General features: G+C 38.0%; 1 protein-coding gene across 25 annotated transcripts in view; it reads right to left on the bottom strand.

Moving 5' to 3' along the window:
* Positions 1-1371: 1371 nt before the first annotated feature.
* LOC110046578 (TNF receptor-associated factor 2-like) overlaps positions 1372-15918 on the bottom strand; it is a 74019-nt gene continuing 59472 nt past the window's right edge. For all 25 annotated transcript variants that reach the window (XM_089274598.1, XM_089274595.1, XM_089274600.1 and 22 more), the window contains 7 exons: positions 14644-14945; positions 11811-11871; positions 11186-11290; positions 9841-10005; positions 8441-8518; positions 8006-8095; positions 1372-7261 (listed from right to left, as the gene is read on the bottom strand). In XM_089274598.1, the coding sequence (XP_089130724.1) occupies positions 6203-7261; positions 8006-8095; positions 8441-8518; positions 9841-10005; positions 11186-11290; positions 11811-11871; positions 14644-14789 (1704 nt within the window). In that variant the 5' untranslated portion in view covers positions 14790-14945 and the 3' untranslated portion in view covers positions 1372-6202. The remainder of the gene's footprint in view (positions 7262-8005; positions 8096-8440; positions 8519-9840; positions 10006-11185; positions 11291-11810; positions 11872-14643; positions 14946-15918) is intronic.

Raw genomic sequence — 15918 nt, 5'->3', positions numbered from 1 at the left:
ATCTCCACTTCGAGATAATCCAGTGAAAAACAAAAACATGGACAACCTGGCTGTTCTGCATTTAATTACCGTATTTATTCGATTAAACGCCCAACCTCGAATAAGCGCCCATCCCCCCCCCCCAAAAAAAAAAATAATAATAATAATGATAAGAAGAAGAAGAAGAAGAAGAAGAAGAAGAAGAAGAAGAAGAAGAAGAAGAAGAAGAAGAAGAAGAAGAAGAAGAAGAAGAAGAAGAAGAAGAAGAAGAAGAAGAAGAAGAAAGTGCACCAGAGGAATACGGATATTGATTATTACGGTATTTCTTTAATGGCTTACAATCTCTAGTTTCATTGTCTGAAAATTATACGATGTTGATTGAGAATTATGAATATGATAGCTAAAGAGTAGACCGAACAATGAGTTGTTAGTCCTGGGCATAAACCGAACAATGAACAGTTACAATTTATATGCTTTAATATTTTGTCATGTTTTGTTCTTTTTACTTACTGAAAATGGTGAAAATTTCATAAGCGCCCAGCCTCGAATAAGCGCCCACCTCGAATAAGCGCCCATCCTGAAAGTCCAAAAATTAAATAAGCGCCCTGGGCGCTTAATCGAATAAATACGGTACCTTAAGGGCACAGCCCTGAAGTAAATGTACTGGTGTACTCTCTGGTGTACTGGTGTACTCTCAATAATAAGGTGATCGTAAGACGATGCAAAGCGCAATTGATCATTTCATGGAAAGTTGCGCTATAAAAAAATTAATACTGTTATTATCATTATCATTATCATTATCATTATCATTATCATTACTATTATTATTATTATTATTATTATTATCGAGGTTCATTTCTTCGTGCAATTCTTGCTTATAATCATTCTTCGAACGACAGAAACAACGACCAAAGAGGGCCGCTAAAACTATTTTTTAGAAGTTTACGACAGGTGCTACAGTGAAATTCATCAAGGTCGACTAACAACTGACCAGAGGGACATAAAAATAAGAAAGACTTCTAAAAAATTATAACTCGCGCTCCATAAAATGGCGTGTACAAATGTTATCGCCACTGAAAAAGTAAGCATGACGTTTTTTGCCAGAGAAAGGCATAGATCCCACTTTTGTTGTCTAACATATCCCGTATGTGAAAGTGATTCCATGCAGGTTTGTCTTCGAGAGGAACAAGTGAGTTATTTCCTATTTTCTGATGGATTTACTGTAGTAATTCGACGGAAAGTAAAGACACAATAGCAATCTGCCGTTCGCACTGAAACGCGTAATTCTGAGGCTGAATATTTCAGTTTTCAAAATAAGCTACTGATAAAAGCCATAACTTGGAAATTGTTGCTCTGTGATATCCGTAATATAGCTAGTTGCTATTCCAGTGATTACTTTTTTCATATTTTTATTGTCACTTAAGTTAAAAGTACAGCGCATTTAAAACTAGCACTCCTTATGCTATTAATCACACCTGTACATACATTGATTACACATACATACTTATCCTTTTTCAAAGCGTCTGGTCGTTCTTGCGCCAACGACACTAATTGGAGACAGATGAAATACAATACATAACTTACTGCATTTTTCTTAAAACTAACGTAATAGGACTGGTCAGGAGCCCATGGGCTCCTGGACTGGTTGAATACATACGTTCCGCGCCTTAACCAGTTTATAATCTACCATTGATACGTCCATCTAATTTTCATTGCTTAATATAATCACTTACTTACATTGAATTGAATTTTCAACTACTCAATTGCTTGGTTTATTGTTCGTATATTATTGTCAGTTTTCTAATTACACATAATCAACAATCAATCTCAGGGGCACCCAACAATGGTTTTACAGCATTTTGAAAAATGCTGTTTTAGGCTATCTGGAGTGCTCTTAAAGCTCTGTAAGTTAATGTAACGCTGCGCTTTTAAATTTTCTATCTGTTCGGTCATTCTAGGGTAACGCAAGTCTTCTCAGTCGAATTTATTTATGGCCTTTTTGTCCATTTACCGAAAACCTTAGGTCTAAGATTAACTTTCCGAAAATCGTAGCCGACCTTTAACTGGTAGCCTGGTTTGAGGTGACAATTCTCTTAAGAATATCAGACGGGATAAAAGGTCTTCCGAACAGATAATTCAACGATCAGTTGGGTGCTCCTGCATTCTATCTGAAGCCATTGTTAAACCCTTTTACCTTTCATCTTTGTATACTTATCTGTACCAGATGTACAGTGTCATCATGCTTTAACTAACCTAATATGCTACACATCACGACTACTACAATTACGATGATATTTTATGACTTCTACATTAAAAAAAGTTGTTTGCACCTTTTAGTTTTCCCATCTTCTTCATCCATATTTCTTTTCGGTTTTCCTGACATACTGTGACATAGCTCCTTAAATCATATCCATAGCGCACAAAGAATAAATTTGGCTAAGCCCCTACTTCTAGATGTGCCACAGGTGTTGGGCTACTATTACATTGCTCACAATTAAACAATTAACGAGAATAAGCGGTATACTGTTTGGCCCTGTTATAATATTTTGTTGTATAATACTTTACTTCTGTCATCAAAGTAAACTTAATTTTTGGAAGGATGTAATTTTTCTCTAGAGAAAATGCAACAATAACATTATAAGACAGACAATATACACGCATAGCTAAATTGGCGCTTTCACAGAAAGCAATTTAAATTGGTCTGAACTGTGCTCTCTTTCTCGACCACTAAACTTTATAAAAGCACCTTACAACAATGTTAGTTTTCCCATGTTGTTACTAGCAGGCTGCTTCCGTGACCTCGTTGTTAGTTTGTTAATTCGACTCGTTGTTTTCCACACGTCTTTACAGCCAACTCCAAACATGGATTTTACCTTAATTCTAACCGTTTTAAACTACTGGATAATTAGATCCCCAAGAACACTAAAATAAGGAAAGTCACCACTGTGTGACTTTAAAACCTAAACAAATGTCAACGAACTGCTGAGCTCTTCTAAACAGCTACAAGCTTCAAATTTAAAGGGGCACTATCATGAGTATGTTTTAATTGATGGAAATCTAAAATAATCAGTTTTGTTTAACATTTTTATAGAAACGCACTGAAGCAATAATAAGGCTGTTACAGTGAGTCACCCATACATGGGGTTACTATGTCAAATTTAAAAAGTGTGGCAGATTTTTCCAAATTTTGTCGTCAAGTTCCGTTGTAGGAGCAAAGCAAACCCACTTAGTAAAACGTGTTAACAACTGTTTTGAAAAAAATGCAGTTAAATTGTCGTTTTAGTGCCCCTTCAAATGTTGGAATCGGTCGTAAATCATGTAGCACTTTGTTTTTAACTTGTTATTTACATTTCAAAATTTGCTACTGATTACAAAAGCTACATTACATAACAGTACCTTGAAGTAAAATGATTCTTCTATTTTTTAAACACATGTAGTACTATTCGAACTCACAGTTAAAATTACGTATCAAAAATATATATGTAAAATTTAAGTAATTTCATACAAAAACTACGTAAAATACATCAATAGCCACATTACAGTCGACTGTATAATAAAACCATTTGCATGAAGTAATTATCAGTATTGATTCGTGCATCTACGTTTGATGTTTTAATACAGGCTCGCAGCTTTTGACTAATTAACTACAGTTGTTTATAATGGTAATTGAACTGAGCGGAGTGCAATTTGGTTTGAAATCATACGCGTGATTTCAAAATCGAACGAGCGCGCAGCGCGAGTTCGATTTGAAATCACAAGTATGATTTCAGACCAAAATTGTACGACACGAATTTCAATTGCCACTTTATGAGATCCATTTTGAAATCGCACAATTTTGTCGCCTTAATTGTTAGATTTTTGGTGTATTGTTCGAAATTCCAGTAGCCGGTTTGTTAAAAAAAAAAAAGAGGAACCGGAAACGCCTTTACGTCTCATTTAGTATGCAAAACGATGTCATGTGACGAAAACTCATCCGAGCATGACAAAGAAACAAGCAGTTTTGAAGTCAAAATGAAAATAGTCTACTTCAGGTATAAAAGTTCAATTCTCGTCGCCTGAATCAATGATGGAAGGCCTTTCCTTCTTCTGTGGTTGAGGCTGAGACTTTTCATTGTCTTTGGAAAAGGAATTTGAGGTGCATCCTGCGTAATTCTGCGATGGATTTCTTTTGAGTTGTGAAATTCACTCGAGTGCACGATGCCCAGTGGATGGTGCGTTTTTTTTTCTTTCATACCGTTTAATGGCATGATTTTAAGGGAGTCAAGCTCGTTATCATCTCCGTTTCTTTTTGTGACCTCGGCGAAGGACTCAATACTCAGGATCTTGTCAAGTTCTTGCGGCGCCATTTGTTTCAAGATGTTTCCAAGATGGCGGGACCAGCACCAGCTTCGTAAGACGTTCATTCATTCACTGTTTTGTGGAGCGGGCGCACTTGACTGTTTATTCACAGCGACAGAGTTGAGAATTTTTGTTGCTTCGTTTGAAACTAACGGAAACCTGGAAACATCTACCTTCTTGAGATGGCTCTGAATTTGTTGTTGTGTGGTTTTCGTTTGTTTATGTTTTACTGGACTCGGTATCATACTAATCTTGAGCAGATGTTGAAGAAAAATCGCCAAAATATTCGTCAAAATGGACACTGAAAGTTGGAAACTTCCATTGAAGTAGGTCTTCAGCCTGAAGGAGCTCATAAACGTCATTCAGAAACTGTACTTAATTAAATTCGTCCATTTTTTTTGGAAAAAAACAACAATAACAACAAAGTTTTGGCAATAGTAGTTGCAAAATTCTCCACACAATGGCTTTTTGCCTTTCATTTTCCTGAAATTTTATTGATTACTTTAAACTAGTCTTGAAATCTGATTGGTCGTTTTGTTTTACTGTCCCATTCTCATTGGCTAAGAAAAAGATGTGATTTAGAGCCAAAAATAGTGTGATTCGTGAATAAATCGCACCACTGAGAGCCAATCAGATTGCAAGGATAACCAGTGATTTCAAAATGGATTTAATAAAGATCTAAACAACCAGCGTTAGAAATTCTACTGACTTCATAACAGCTAACAGTTTTGAATAAAGTTTTCTGTGCTTCTAAGCTATTCCTGTTTGACGCCAAGTTGGTGTGTACCAAAGTTACAATCTTAGTTAAAGACGTAGGAGACTTTATCTCTTCACTGGCAAATAGTCTTTGTCCTCACCTCGCCCTCCCCAAAGGACTTTGCCAATGGGGGAGATCCTGAAAGTTTGCCACGATTGTGACTTTGTCACACAAGACAACGTAATCAGATCTAAGCATGCTGGGTGCTCTCATTTTCTAAAAATGTAAGTTAAAATGGCCAAATTGGCATTCTACACGTGCAATCGTTTTCTGACCTTTTCTTCACGATCCAGTAAATATCTTCTGACATCATCTATATTTAACTTAACCCGCTCTATAGCTAATATACGTCTAGGCTCATATCATTGCCATGTTCCTGATATATATATATTTTTTTTGGTTTTCTTTTTCGTTTTTCTTTTTTCAGGTTTCATTTACTAGCATACTTTCGAAAACTTTTATGATTTTTATTTTTCTCTCAACCGTCGTCCACGGAAAATCGAAAATAACTAAAATACCACTCGGTTTGAAAACAGAAATATTGAGAACAGGTTTCTGCCATTGTAAGAAAAACCGATATCACCAACGAGAAAAGCTGTGCAGCCGCTTCATGAGTTGCTTAGTAACATGACGGAACCTCATTTATTTCCGTCGTGTTGCCTCAGCGAAGTTTCGTCCATAACGGCACTAGCTTTCCCGACTGGTGGATCGATCGCAATAAAGTACAACTAGACAATTATCTTGCCTTTTTGTAACATTCTGTTCATCATTGGTCCCTAATCTAGCGTTTTTGTCAGGTTTTCTGAAACCCATATACTCTTGGGAGGAGAGTGGCAACAGGGAGTTAAGTGATTTCGCCCAAAAACACAACACATTGCTAGATAACGGCTTTTTTGCACCGGTAACTAAGCTACTGCGTCTCCACAAGCAACGATCAGCCCTGAACCACGCCTTCATTTACCATATTTTGATCCGCGTTTGAAAATTTAGAAATGCCGCCTAAATGATCAGAGCAAATGGACCGCTTAACCTGTATCGTAAATAATTTGTTTTCTGTGAGGTGGCTTCAAAGAATAAAGAATACAAAGTGTGAAAAATGCATCCAACTCTCTTTGAAGCCACCAAATGCTATAAGTCAGAAGTGTCGACTATGATTTTTAAGAACATTGTGTCGTCACGCACATAAGCGTGATTGTTCAGCTCAGCTAACGAGCAAAACATAGGACAACCACTGGCTATGTTGGTTTCCCTTCTTGGTCTCTGGAAGGAGGAGCTGCTCGGATCAGGCCTGAAGGCATCGATCACGTGTTCCACGTTATCTTGATCCAGCAACATGAAGGTGACCTTCTGTCTGAATGGCCAGCGCAGTAACGCATCGTATTGACCGCGCATGACCACAAAGAACACCGAGATGTGCGTGCCTCGGCCCATTCCATCACCGTTTAAGTAGAGGCGTGCGCACATTTTGTATCCGTAGCGACTGGTGAAGAAACAAGGGCTGTAGAAGGACACCTGTTGTCCGGTAACTGCGTCATTTCTTCTGCGAGCATAATCAGAAATCTTCCACAGCAACTGACCGTCGTAGCTTGAGAATTCTTGTTGTCTCACATACTCCTCTAAATCGGCCAGTGTAACATTTCTAAGTGCCAGTGTGTGCTCGATAGACTCTATCCTTCGCTCCTGCCTCCTGACGCTCTCCTGGTTGGTATCAAGTTGTCGTTTAACGTTACCCATATCACGCCTTGCTTCTTCTGTTGAGCGGTTATTCTCCACCAGTAACACCTCGTGATCAGCGGTCCTGTTTTCAAGGATGGTAACCCTGCGTGTAAGATCTGGGTTTTGTGATCTACCACTGGAATCACCAGACACTTGGACACTAGGAGCTCCACCTGGCACATTCCCTGAAGCCACTTTTCTTTCCAAGGCGGTGATTCTTTCGCTGTGCTCTCGACATTTTTCACGTAGATTCCCGGTTTCACCTGCTTGGGTTTGAACTTGAGCGAGAATATCGGCAATCACACTGTCGTAATTTGTCAAGAGCTGAGGACTTCTGGACATTACCCTTGGATCGCGTGTCAACACTGTTTCAAATTCTTTCCCCAATCGAAGCGCAAATTGTAGGAGTAGAACGTTGTGGTGGGCATTGGCTTGTTCCAGATGCTCTTTCTTTTCCTTTTGGCTGAGAATCTATTAGATTGTGGTGTGCATAATAATTTCGAACTCAAATACAGACACGTTGTTATCGGATATCATATTGAGGAGACTATTATTTGAGGATTGTTGCTTCTTTCCATCTCTATCTTATTCTGTTAAATCCTTTGTTGAAAATTTTGTGTAGAATTTTTAGATATACAGGAATATAAAATTATTCCCTCCAGGGAAGGCGAACTGTTTGATTGTAAGAGAAAAGCCAACGATAAAGGGGGCCTGGGAAGTAAGCATAGCTAAAAAAAAGTTTGGATTTGTAACTGATAACTGATAAATTTTAAACAACCGTTACGTGAAATGACAGAATTTTGTCGAAATACCCCATAACTTTTACTCGGAAAAAATACCACATTTAGACTGTTTGCAACGCCTGAGGACCTCATTGCTATCGATCCGTTACTAGGTATTACTAAGGCGTTGCTTGAAAATACAGACCTTCATTTCCGGAAAGCATTCCAACCGAACTTAAAATGTACCATTAATGTTCTCTGTTAAACTTGCAAAGTCTTCTGACTTATGACTTGGAAGATTTCCGATCAATTCTGATGTCTTTTGTATTTAAAAAAAAAAGCATTCGAAGATTGCCTTAGATTTGACGGGGACTCCTGAAGAATGCCGAGACTTCGTCATTTGATTCTAGTCATTTGATTCTGACATCTGTCATAATTACAAGAAAGGAACCAAATTATAACCGATAGCTGAGGGTTATAGAACAGTGCTCACCTCCACTTTGTAGCAGCCAATTTGTGAAAATGGACAGGGACCCTGCACTCCTTCACAGTCGCCCAAAATAGGGTTCTGGTGATCTGCCAGCTGCAAACAGAATAAGATGATTAGACTAAATAATTTAACTGGATTTTACTGAAATACTCTAGTTTGAATAACTCATCTGTATTACACATCATTCTGTTGGATATAGCTCATGGTTAAATTGATACAGCTGTATTACTCAGTACCTCAGTCGAATCATAGTGCTGAGTTACAGGCCGGGTGGCTTCATTCACAGGCCACTCTAACAATGCTTTCGGTTTACAGAGACATATCCTCACTTATTATTCCTCAGGTAGGTTGGTTCGTGCAAGCTCGGTGAGACTTTTTTTCCAAGAGCACGAACAATTCATGTAATAAAATACTATGTGACAAGGCCTGCTTCCTCACCTTTCCACGATGAATGCCCTCTTTACTACATTTATCACACGCAACTGGATATGCTGGGCATTCTGTTTCTTGATGTTGCTGCAAAGAAAATTATCATAAAGTCATCAAAATCCGCATTATGCAATTAAGAGAAAAAGGAAAGCAAACTTCGTTCGACAGCCCAAGAAAGTATCTAAGAAAACAAAAGAAGAGTGATATAGACAAGTGATATAGATAGATCCATCGAAATGGACTGACAGCATATTATCATATTATATAGTTACACTATGAACACACCTGAACTGCCTATTTAGTAACTGAAAGCCTTTTTATATTCAACGTATAGCAAAGTTCACAGGTGAGAAACGTAGTAACATGGAAAGAGCACTGGCGGTTTAATAAAGCTCTCATACCACAGACAATTATCAGCTTGTTATTATTCGATGATCTATTGGAACCCAGCCAAGTCAAATTAAAATGATATTCTGGTATTTTGGCTAAATGTGTTCCAGAAGTACACGTTTAGCAACTTTTCCAGTCTTTCGTGCTCAAACAAACGCGGTTTAGTCGGGAAAATCCGTATACCATCGGTTTGGTTGACAGGATTACATTGAATATTAGTCAACTGTTTTAACCAAGAACACTTCAGCCAAGTCAACGGAGATCAATTCTAACGAATCAACCGAAACCCGTTTAGCAACCAGCTAGACTATGCAGCTTTCGAAAAAAAACATTGTCTTCTATTGTCTTCCACATTTTCTTCCTACATTTGAAAACTTCGGTCAAACTTATGAAGCTTTTCATTTCCCGGGGGGGGGGGGGGGAATCCCATATAAAAAGGACAGGGGTGCTCACCGGAAATTTTGAAAAGAAGCCCTCTGATGTACCAAGATCCTGTTTTGTTGGCGTGGCTTGAATTCCCCCCCCCCCCCCCCCCCCACCTAAGAGGTACCACCTCTAAGACAACAAAAAAACTGACACTGACTTTTTTCGTCTCGATACCCTAAAAGGTACCGCGAAGGTTCCCGCTGTAGGACCTTTTGAGGCTGAACTCCCTAACAGGTACCAAATCCGCCTCTTCAACCCCTAAATTGTGAAAGGTACGACCAGCACTCCTGTTCTTTTTATATGAGAATCCCTTCCCGGGGGGGGGGGGTCATTTCCCGGTAATCCATCGTAATCTTGCTACTGCTAATGATTCCGTCTTGTTTGCTATCATTTATAAAAAAAATTTAACATTCTCATTTAATGATGTGATGACTGACCCACTGAGAAGTGCCCACTGCCCTGACAAGAACTCAACACCGTGTCCCCGGCCAGGGTTCGAACCCAGATCGCTCTATCTGGAGTCCAGTGCGCGGTGCTAATCGTTAGGCCGCCACAGCAGCCACGTATTTAAAGTAGTATATGGTCTCACGTACCTTCATCCTCGATAACACTATTTTTCTCTGGCAAAGGTCGCACTTCTCCAGTCGATACAAGCATTCACTTTCCAAGTGACGAGTTAGATCAGCTTTTTTCACCAGGACGCCACACTCAGGATGCACGCAAGGTATTTTCAGGAACTCGCAACTGTTGGTGTGATTCTGCATAAAATTTGGTAAATCAGTTAAAATTCGATACTCTATACCGCTCAGATACTACTTCAATGCGACGTCTGTATTGTAAGACAGAGAACCTGAGTTTTTCCGGAAAATTTATGGCTCAAGCGCGGTGCAAAAAGTCAAGGGGAAAACGAGGAACTTTGTTTAACGATGCAGATATGGAGACCTAAAAGAGGTTTATTGGAATTTTTATTATATCTTCCACTCCAAGATAGGAAAACATTTAAAACTCAAGCCCGCACTGCAGAGGTACAGCCGATAAAATTGGTCAAGTAATTTGCGATTATCTCTAACACTAAAGAAAAAGCTTCATCGCATTCTTTTTAACTCCTACGCTGCACGTCGTATTTTCAATTCTCCTCGGTGTTTGGAAATGTAATCAACCACTGTTTCTCGTGCTTAACATAACATCAAAGGCCGTCTCAAGAAGTAAGAACGACTCCAACCACAAACTTGAGACGGTTTAGTCGTCATCAATTTTACAAACCATAAGCTTAAAAAATATGAATACGAAATTTTTATACTTGTGAACAAACAAAATTTACATAATTACTAGGCTTTTGTACATTATGCTAGCATTTTTTCGAGCATTTTAGTGAGGCAAAAGCATTAAGCATTATTTGATCACTTTAGTGGAATTTTCCCGGAAAATTAACTTTTTTCCACGTACAGAAAATAGATATCAAATTTTTTTTTTTGAAGAAAATGAAGTCTTAACCTGAAATTGAAAAAATTTCAAACGCCGCCCTAAAACAGACGAGTGGAAACTGAGGAGAGGTCAGCGGTAGTCAAATCAAATTAAAAGATCATTTACAGAATTATCTTTTGGTGTATAAAAATTATTACATACGTTGAGTTATACTCCGTAAACGATTTTTTAAGCACCCCGAGCTTTAATTGTGTCAAAACGTTAAAATTATTAAAATTTAAAAACTCCTATGTGTGAGCATTAACCGAGAATTTTAGTGACTTTTTGGCAGGAGACCGAGCATTTTAGTGGGAAAAATGGAGCATTAAGGTGGAACATTTTAGTGGGGAAATAAAAGCATAATGTACAAAAGCCTAATAATTTCGAAGGCGCCCGTGCGCTATCTACGGTTCATTCGCACGGGCGAATTCCGGCGAAATTAATTTACAACAAAGGGCCCTCTATATAAGTTACCTCCAAATGTCTCACTTCTCCTTTCCAGATACACCCATCATCCTTAAAGGTACAGTGAACGACAATGGCAAGTATTTCACGACGCATAAACTTGTCTGCAAAAACCTAAAAACACCATTACACAATTGTAAGCCTGATTATAAGCTGTTCTTTTATTAGTTTTATCTTTTCAAGAGCATCCTGCAAGCCTCGAAAAAAAATCAACATAAAATAAACGACGAAGAAGTACTCTATTGACTTTTACCGTCTATAATAATGATATCGACATACGCTTCTGAAGACGCCTCTGTTACCCATGGGTACCAGAGAGATCATATTAATCCTTAACAAACAGTTCTACCTGAACCCATGCACTATATATTCTACACTAACAATATCCTGGGCTCTTAAACGTTCCCTTAATTTGAGTTGATATGCAAAGGTGAAGCATACAATACAGGCTTTCTTGTCTGAACTGAGACAAAGTTTCAGGCACAGCTATCATATTTCTTGTTTAGGAAAATATGTCAATAGAAAATAAGCCTGAGGTACAGCCTTTGGGAGCTTTTGAGTCATTTTTGCTCCCCTGCACTTCTAAGAGAAGGCAATTCGCGTACATGTCAAAGAAAGACGTAAATAGATATACCTCGTTTGGACGAAGACTCTTTCCATCCTTTAGACAGATCATCACAACAGTTACTTGATCTCTAGAGATAGGATTAGTCGTCATGTCATTAATAGGGGAGATTTCGGTATCATGACAATAATAAAAAGGTGTTACTACCAAACAGATCGAAGGAATATATTTATAGAAGTGAGTAAGACATAATTTTAGTCAATGGAGTTTGAATTACGACACAATGTGATGGCTAAGGTTGGTATAGAAAGAATGTGGCTAAGTCAATGGTCTTTTGCCCACCTATGTAAGAACGAAATCTGGCTAATCAAAATAATCAGAAAATGATGCCTCTCGATCTGACGTGTATGTTAAAAGTAGCTTACAATTTTATCAAAATAGACCACTTTCGATATTTTGAAATTCTAACTTGGCTCCGTGGCTTGGGGGAATAAAACAAAAGGAATCACATCGAGGTTAAGTGATGAATAATTAATTTCTTTTGTTTTATTCCCCCAAGCCTCGGAGCCATGTTAGAATTTTAATATATCGAAAATGGCCTATTCTATTTATTCTTTTTTTTATCTTAAAAGTAAATACAGTAGAACCTAGGTTTTTTCAAGTTAGCCTTCATAGGTTCTTATATAAATCGTGTTTACTGTGAAAGGCTAGCCTAGGCTACCCAGGTTCTTAATCAGGCTATTAATTTATTTTTAACATGTACTCATGGGTGTAACCTTTATATTGAATCATTCAGAGTACAGTATTGTGGTCCTATACCACTGCCAATGCTCTGGCTAGTATTTGTTACCTTTTTTTGGAACGCATGTGATGTACTGTATTATATTTGAAAAAACTCTATATTTTGAAAATAAGAACCTGTATTTAGATTTTAGTCTAGAATCGTTCTTGTGTGAAGGGTGCTTAAAAGGGAAATTTCAGCCTAACAGGTTCTTAAATTTTAGGTTCTTATATGCGGGTTTTTACTGAAGCTTTTTTCAATAGCCTGTATATCTTTGGACATCAGGCTCCCTACAATCTTGGTCTCATGTGTTGGAAAACTTTATCCTCTACCCATTTTGTCTCTTCTCACCCCTGTGTAATGCTGATAAAACACTTTTCCTCTGACACGGGTTTGATTTCACTCTCCAACATTGAAAGGGGAGACGGAAGTGCTGGCACTTATTCTGTAGCTATTATGGTTATGATTTCACGTGTTTGCTCATTTTCCGTCCCAATTTTCCCACAGTTGCTTTGATTTTAAAATGCTTCTCTTAACTTTCATTTCCTATGACGTTTACCTTGGCTACTCGAAACTAGTCACATGAAAAAACTTCAAATAATAATGTTAATTCAAGTCGTGTAATCGCTGTCCCTCTATTTGACCGAGCTCTTAAACTGCCTGGTTCCTATTAGATGACTTCAAATTGAGACCGTAGGTATTGGGTTTTTGCCATTTAATCAAAACTCCCGAAATTTCGGTGGGAAAGCAAACGGGGCAAAAACTGTTTAGAAATTTTGGCTGGAAATCGTATACTACGTTTTCAGGTGGTCCTCACAAATCTCACATAACCGGAAACCACATTATAAATGGTAATCGTCATCTCTTTGGGTTGTTTTGCTCTTCGACTGATTTATTTTACGCCCAGTGATGCTCATGCTATTCCTCTTTTCATTCAATCAAAGATTTTATTTGTGAATATGATCTATTTTGACGCGATTGTGAATACCATGCATGATATTTGGAAAAAATTAGCTCCTTTGCCTATCAGAGCACTTTTCACTAGGTCAAATGGGTACAACACAAGGCATGCTGCAAAAGGGAATTATCTTCGGAAAGAAGTTAAGTCGGAAATTTTCAAACGCTCTTTTTCGAGAACTGGAGAGATATTATGGAATCAAATTTCTCCAGACTGGAGAGATTTATCTAAACCAATCTTTAAGGAAAAAATTCGTAGATTTTTATTTGAGACTCTTTCAGATAGGGATGACTATGTTGAAGTTGACACCCTGACTCAAGTTCTTAAATTTAGTTCCTGATTAATTTCAACCCATAGTTTAGTTTATCTCTAATAACTCATAGCTGCTAGTGTCAATCAAAATATGTAAGTGTACTTGTATTAAACGGTTTTGTAAATCCTTCCATAAGTAGTTGCATAACAATCTTATTTATGTATTAATGGTCTAATAATTTTATAAATATAGATGTGGTCCGCCTAGATTAGCTCAGGCTATCTGCGGGTTCGCGCTGTTACTATTGTCAAGCTTTTTTAACTTAATGTGTATATATTTCTGTAAAATTGTAAATATGCGAGTCAAAATAAAGTTGTTGTTGTTGTTGTTGTTTTGCTGATTTGAGAAACGTATATCATTATTCAGTGGTCTTTCTTATAATCCATCAAATATTTTCGCTCGCTCGCGATTTGTCAAAACGACTCACGTGACGGAATACGCCGCAGCTAAAATTGGGGAATATTCGAGTGATTTTCGCCAATTTTCAAAAGATCCCGCGTGTTGCGAAAATATCTGAAGGATAATAAATACAATAGCCTCCACTTGGCATTGAAAATAGCACTCGGTTTTCCACAGTTCTCGGAACAGAAAATGTCCGCAGACAAATATCAGAGCACAAATATCAGAGCAAATTTCAGAGCATATTTTCGCGCCAAGTAGAAGATATTATTTATATAGTACTTCTTTCTTTTCCTCTCTGCCGCCTGATTGTTGGGACAACCTAAAAAAATTCTGAGGGGTACCTGAGGAGAAGACGTATTCCATTCGGGAGGGGTCTACTCACTAGGATACTGGGATTAAACACTGACATTAATCATAAGTCAGGTTGATAGATTTTATTAAAACTTACTGAATGAGATTTGCTAAACAGGACTGGCAATAAAAATGTCCACAGCTTGTCTGCATGGCCTCTCTTAACAGCAGCTCACAGGAGCTGCAAAAGTACTTGTCATCAATGGTTTTCTTGTCCAAACTTGCTAAACGATATCCTGGCATTCTTAAGTCGCTCTTCCTTTCCTTCTATTTATTTCTGTAGAAGCGTGGAACTGGCACCGAAGTCAAAAGGTCATAAAACTTTGTCCGTTGAATCTCCAACTGCACAAGTCTGTTTCCACTGACTCTGTCGTCTGGTATCACTTTTGACTAAGGTAACTAGAATAAGAGAAATAGAGGATATTACATGGCCGCGCGGAGATACGAAATTTCTCTTCTCGTGTTGAAAAATATTTCACTCGTTCGCTGCGCTCACTCGTGAAATATTTTTCAACGCGAGAAGAGAAATTTCGTATCTCCAAGCGACCATGTAATTTTCTTTTTATCATATAAAATCCCCATAATACATACACACTGCGTTTTTGACGATTTTCCGAAGACTTCCGACAATTGTTCGAAGATTTGAGAAGATTCTCATAACGTTGTCCGAAGGCCACAAGAACGTTTCCGAACATTTCCCGAAATTGTCAGAAGATTAACAGAGATTGCCGAGGACTTCTGAGAAAGATCTGAAGATGTTTCGATCATATACCAACAGATTTAAATACAGTTCAAGGGTAAAAAATGATATCAGTTTTGATATCACACATATGTCGATAAAAATGATATCTTCACATTTGGGATAGCGTTTTCATCGATTCCTACCGCTCTGTATACCACTGAATTTTATATAACAAAACGTATTTTCTTTTGTTATGAATACGTATCACCGGGGTTATCAAACTAGGCAAGCTTTTTGCCTTCAAGACCAGCTGCTAGACAATGCGTTGTGACGTCAATCTATTTTTCACAATGGCGTCACAATCTGGACGAATATCTCAACGTTTATTGGCTGCGCCCAATCGTCAGGCTAATCAAACACAATTTTTAACTCACGACACTGTACGACAACCTATAATGGCCGTAGACGAGGGTAGGACCTATTTGTACTACACTGACAAAGCAATGCACACGCGCATCTTGTTGAACAATTTAGTATTAGACGTACTTTGTTGATCTACCTAAGGACTCTCAAAAATATCCAGCTTTACCAAACGTGGAACTGGCTAGAACATGCATTTTATTACATCTAAAGACACTGAATGAAATCTTTACTTAAATTTAATCATGTAACGTACGCCAAGTCATATTT

This window comes from Orbicella faveolata, unplaced genomic scaffold, assembly GCF_042242905.1.
Source record: "Orbicella faveolata isolate gen_17 unplaced genomic scaffold, um_ofav_v1 contig_36, whole genome shotgun sequence".
In the NCBI taxonomy this organism is placed as follows: Eukaryota; Metazoa; Cnidaria; class Anthozoa; order Scleractinia; family Merulinidae; genus Orbicella; species Orbicella faveolata.
Note: the sequence above shows the minus strand (reverse complement) of the source record. Positions and strands in the feature narration are given on the sequence as shown.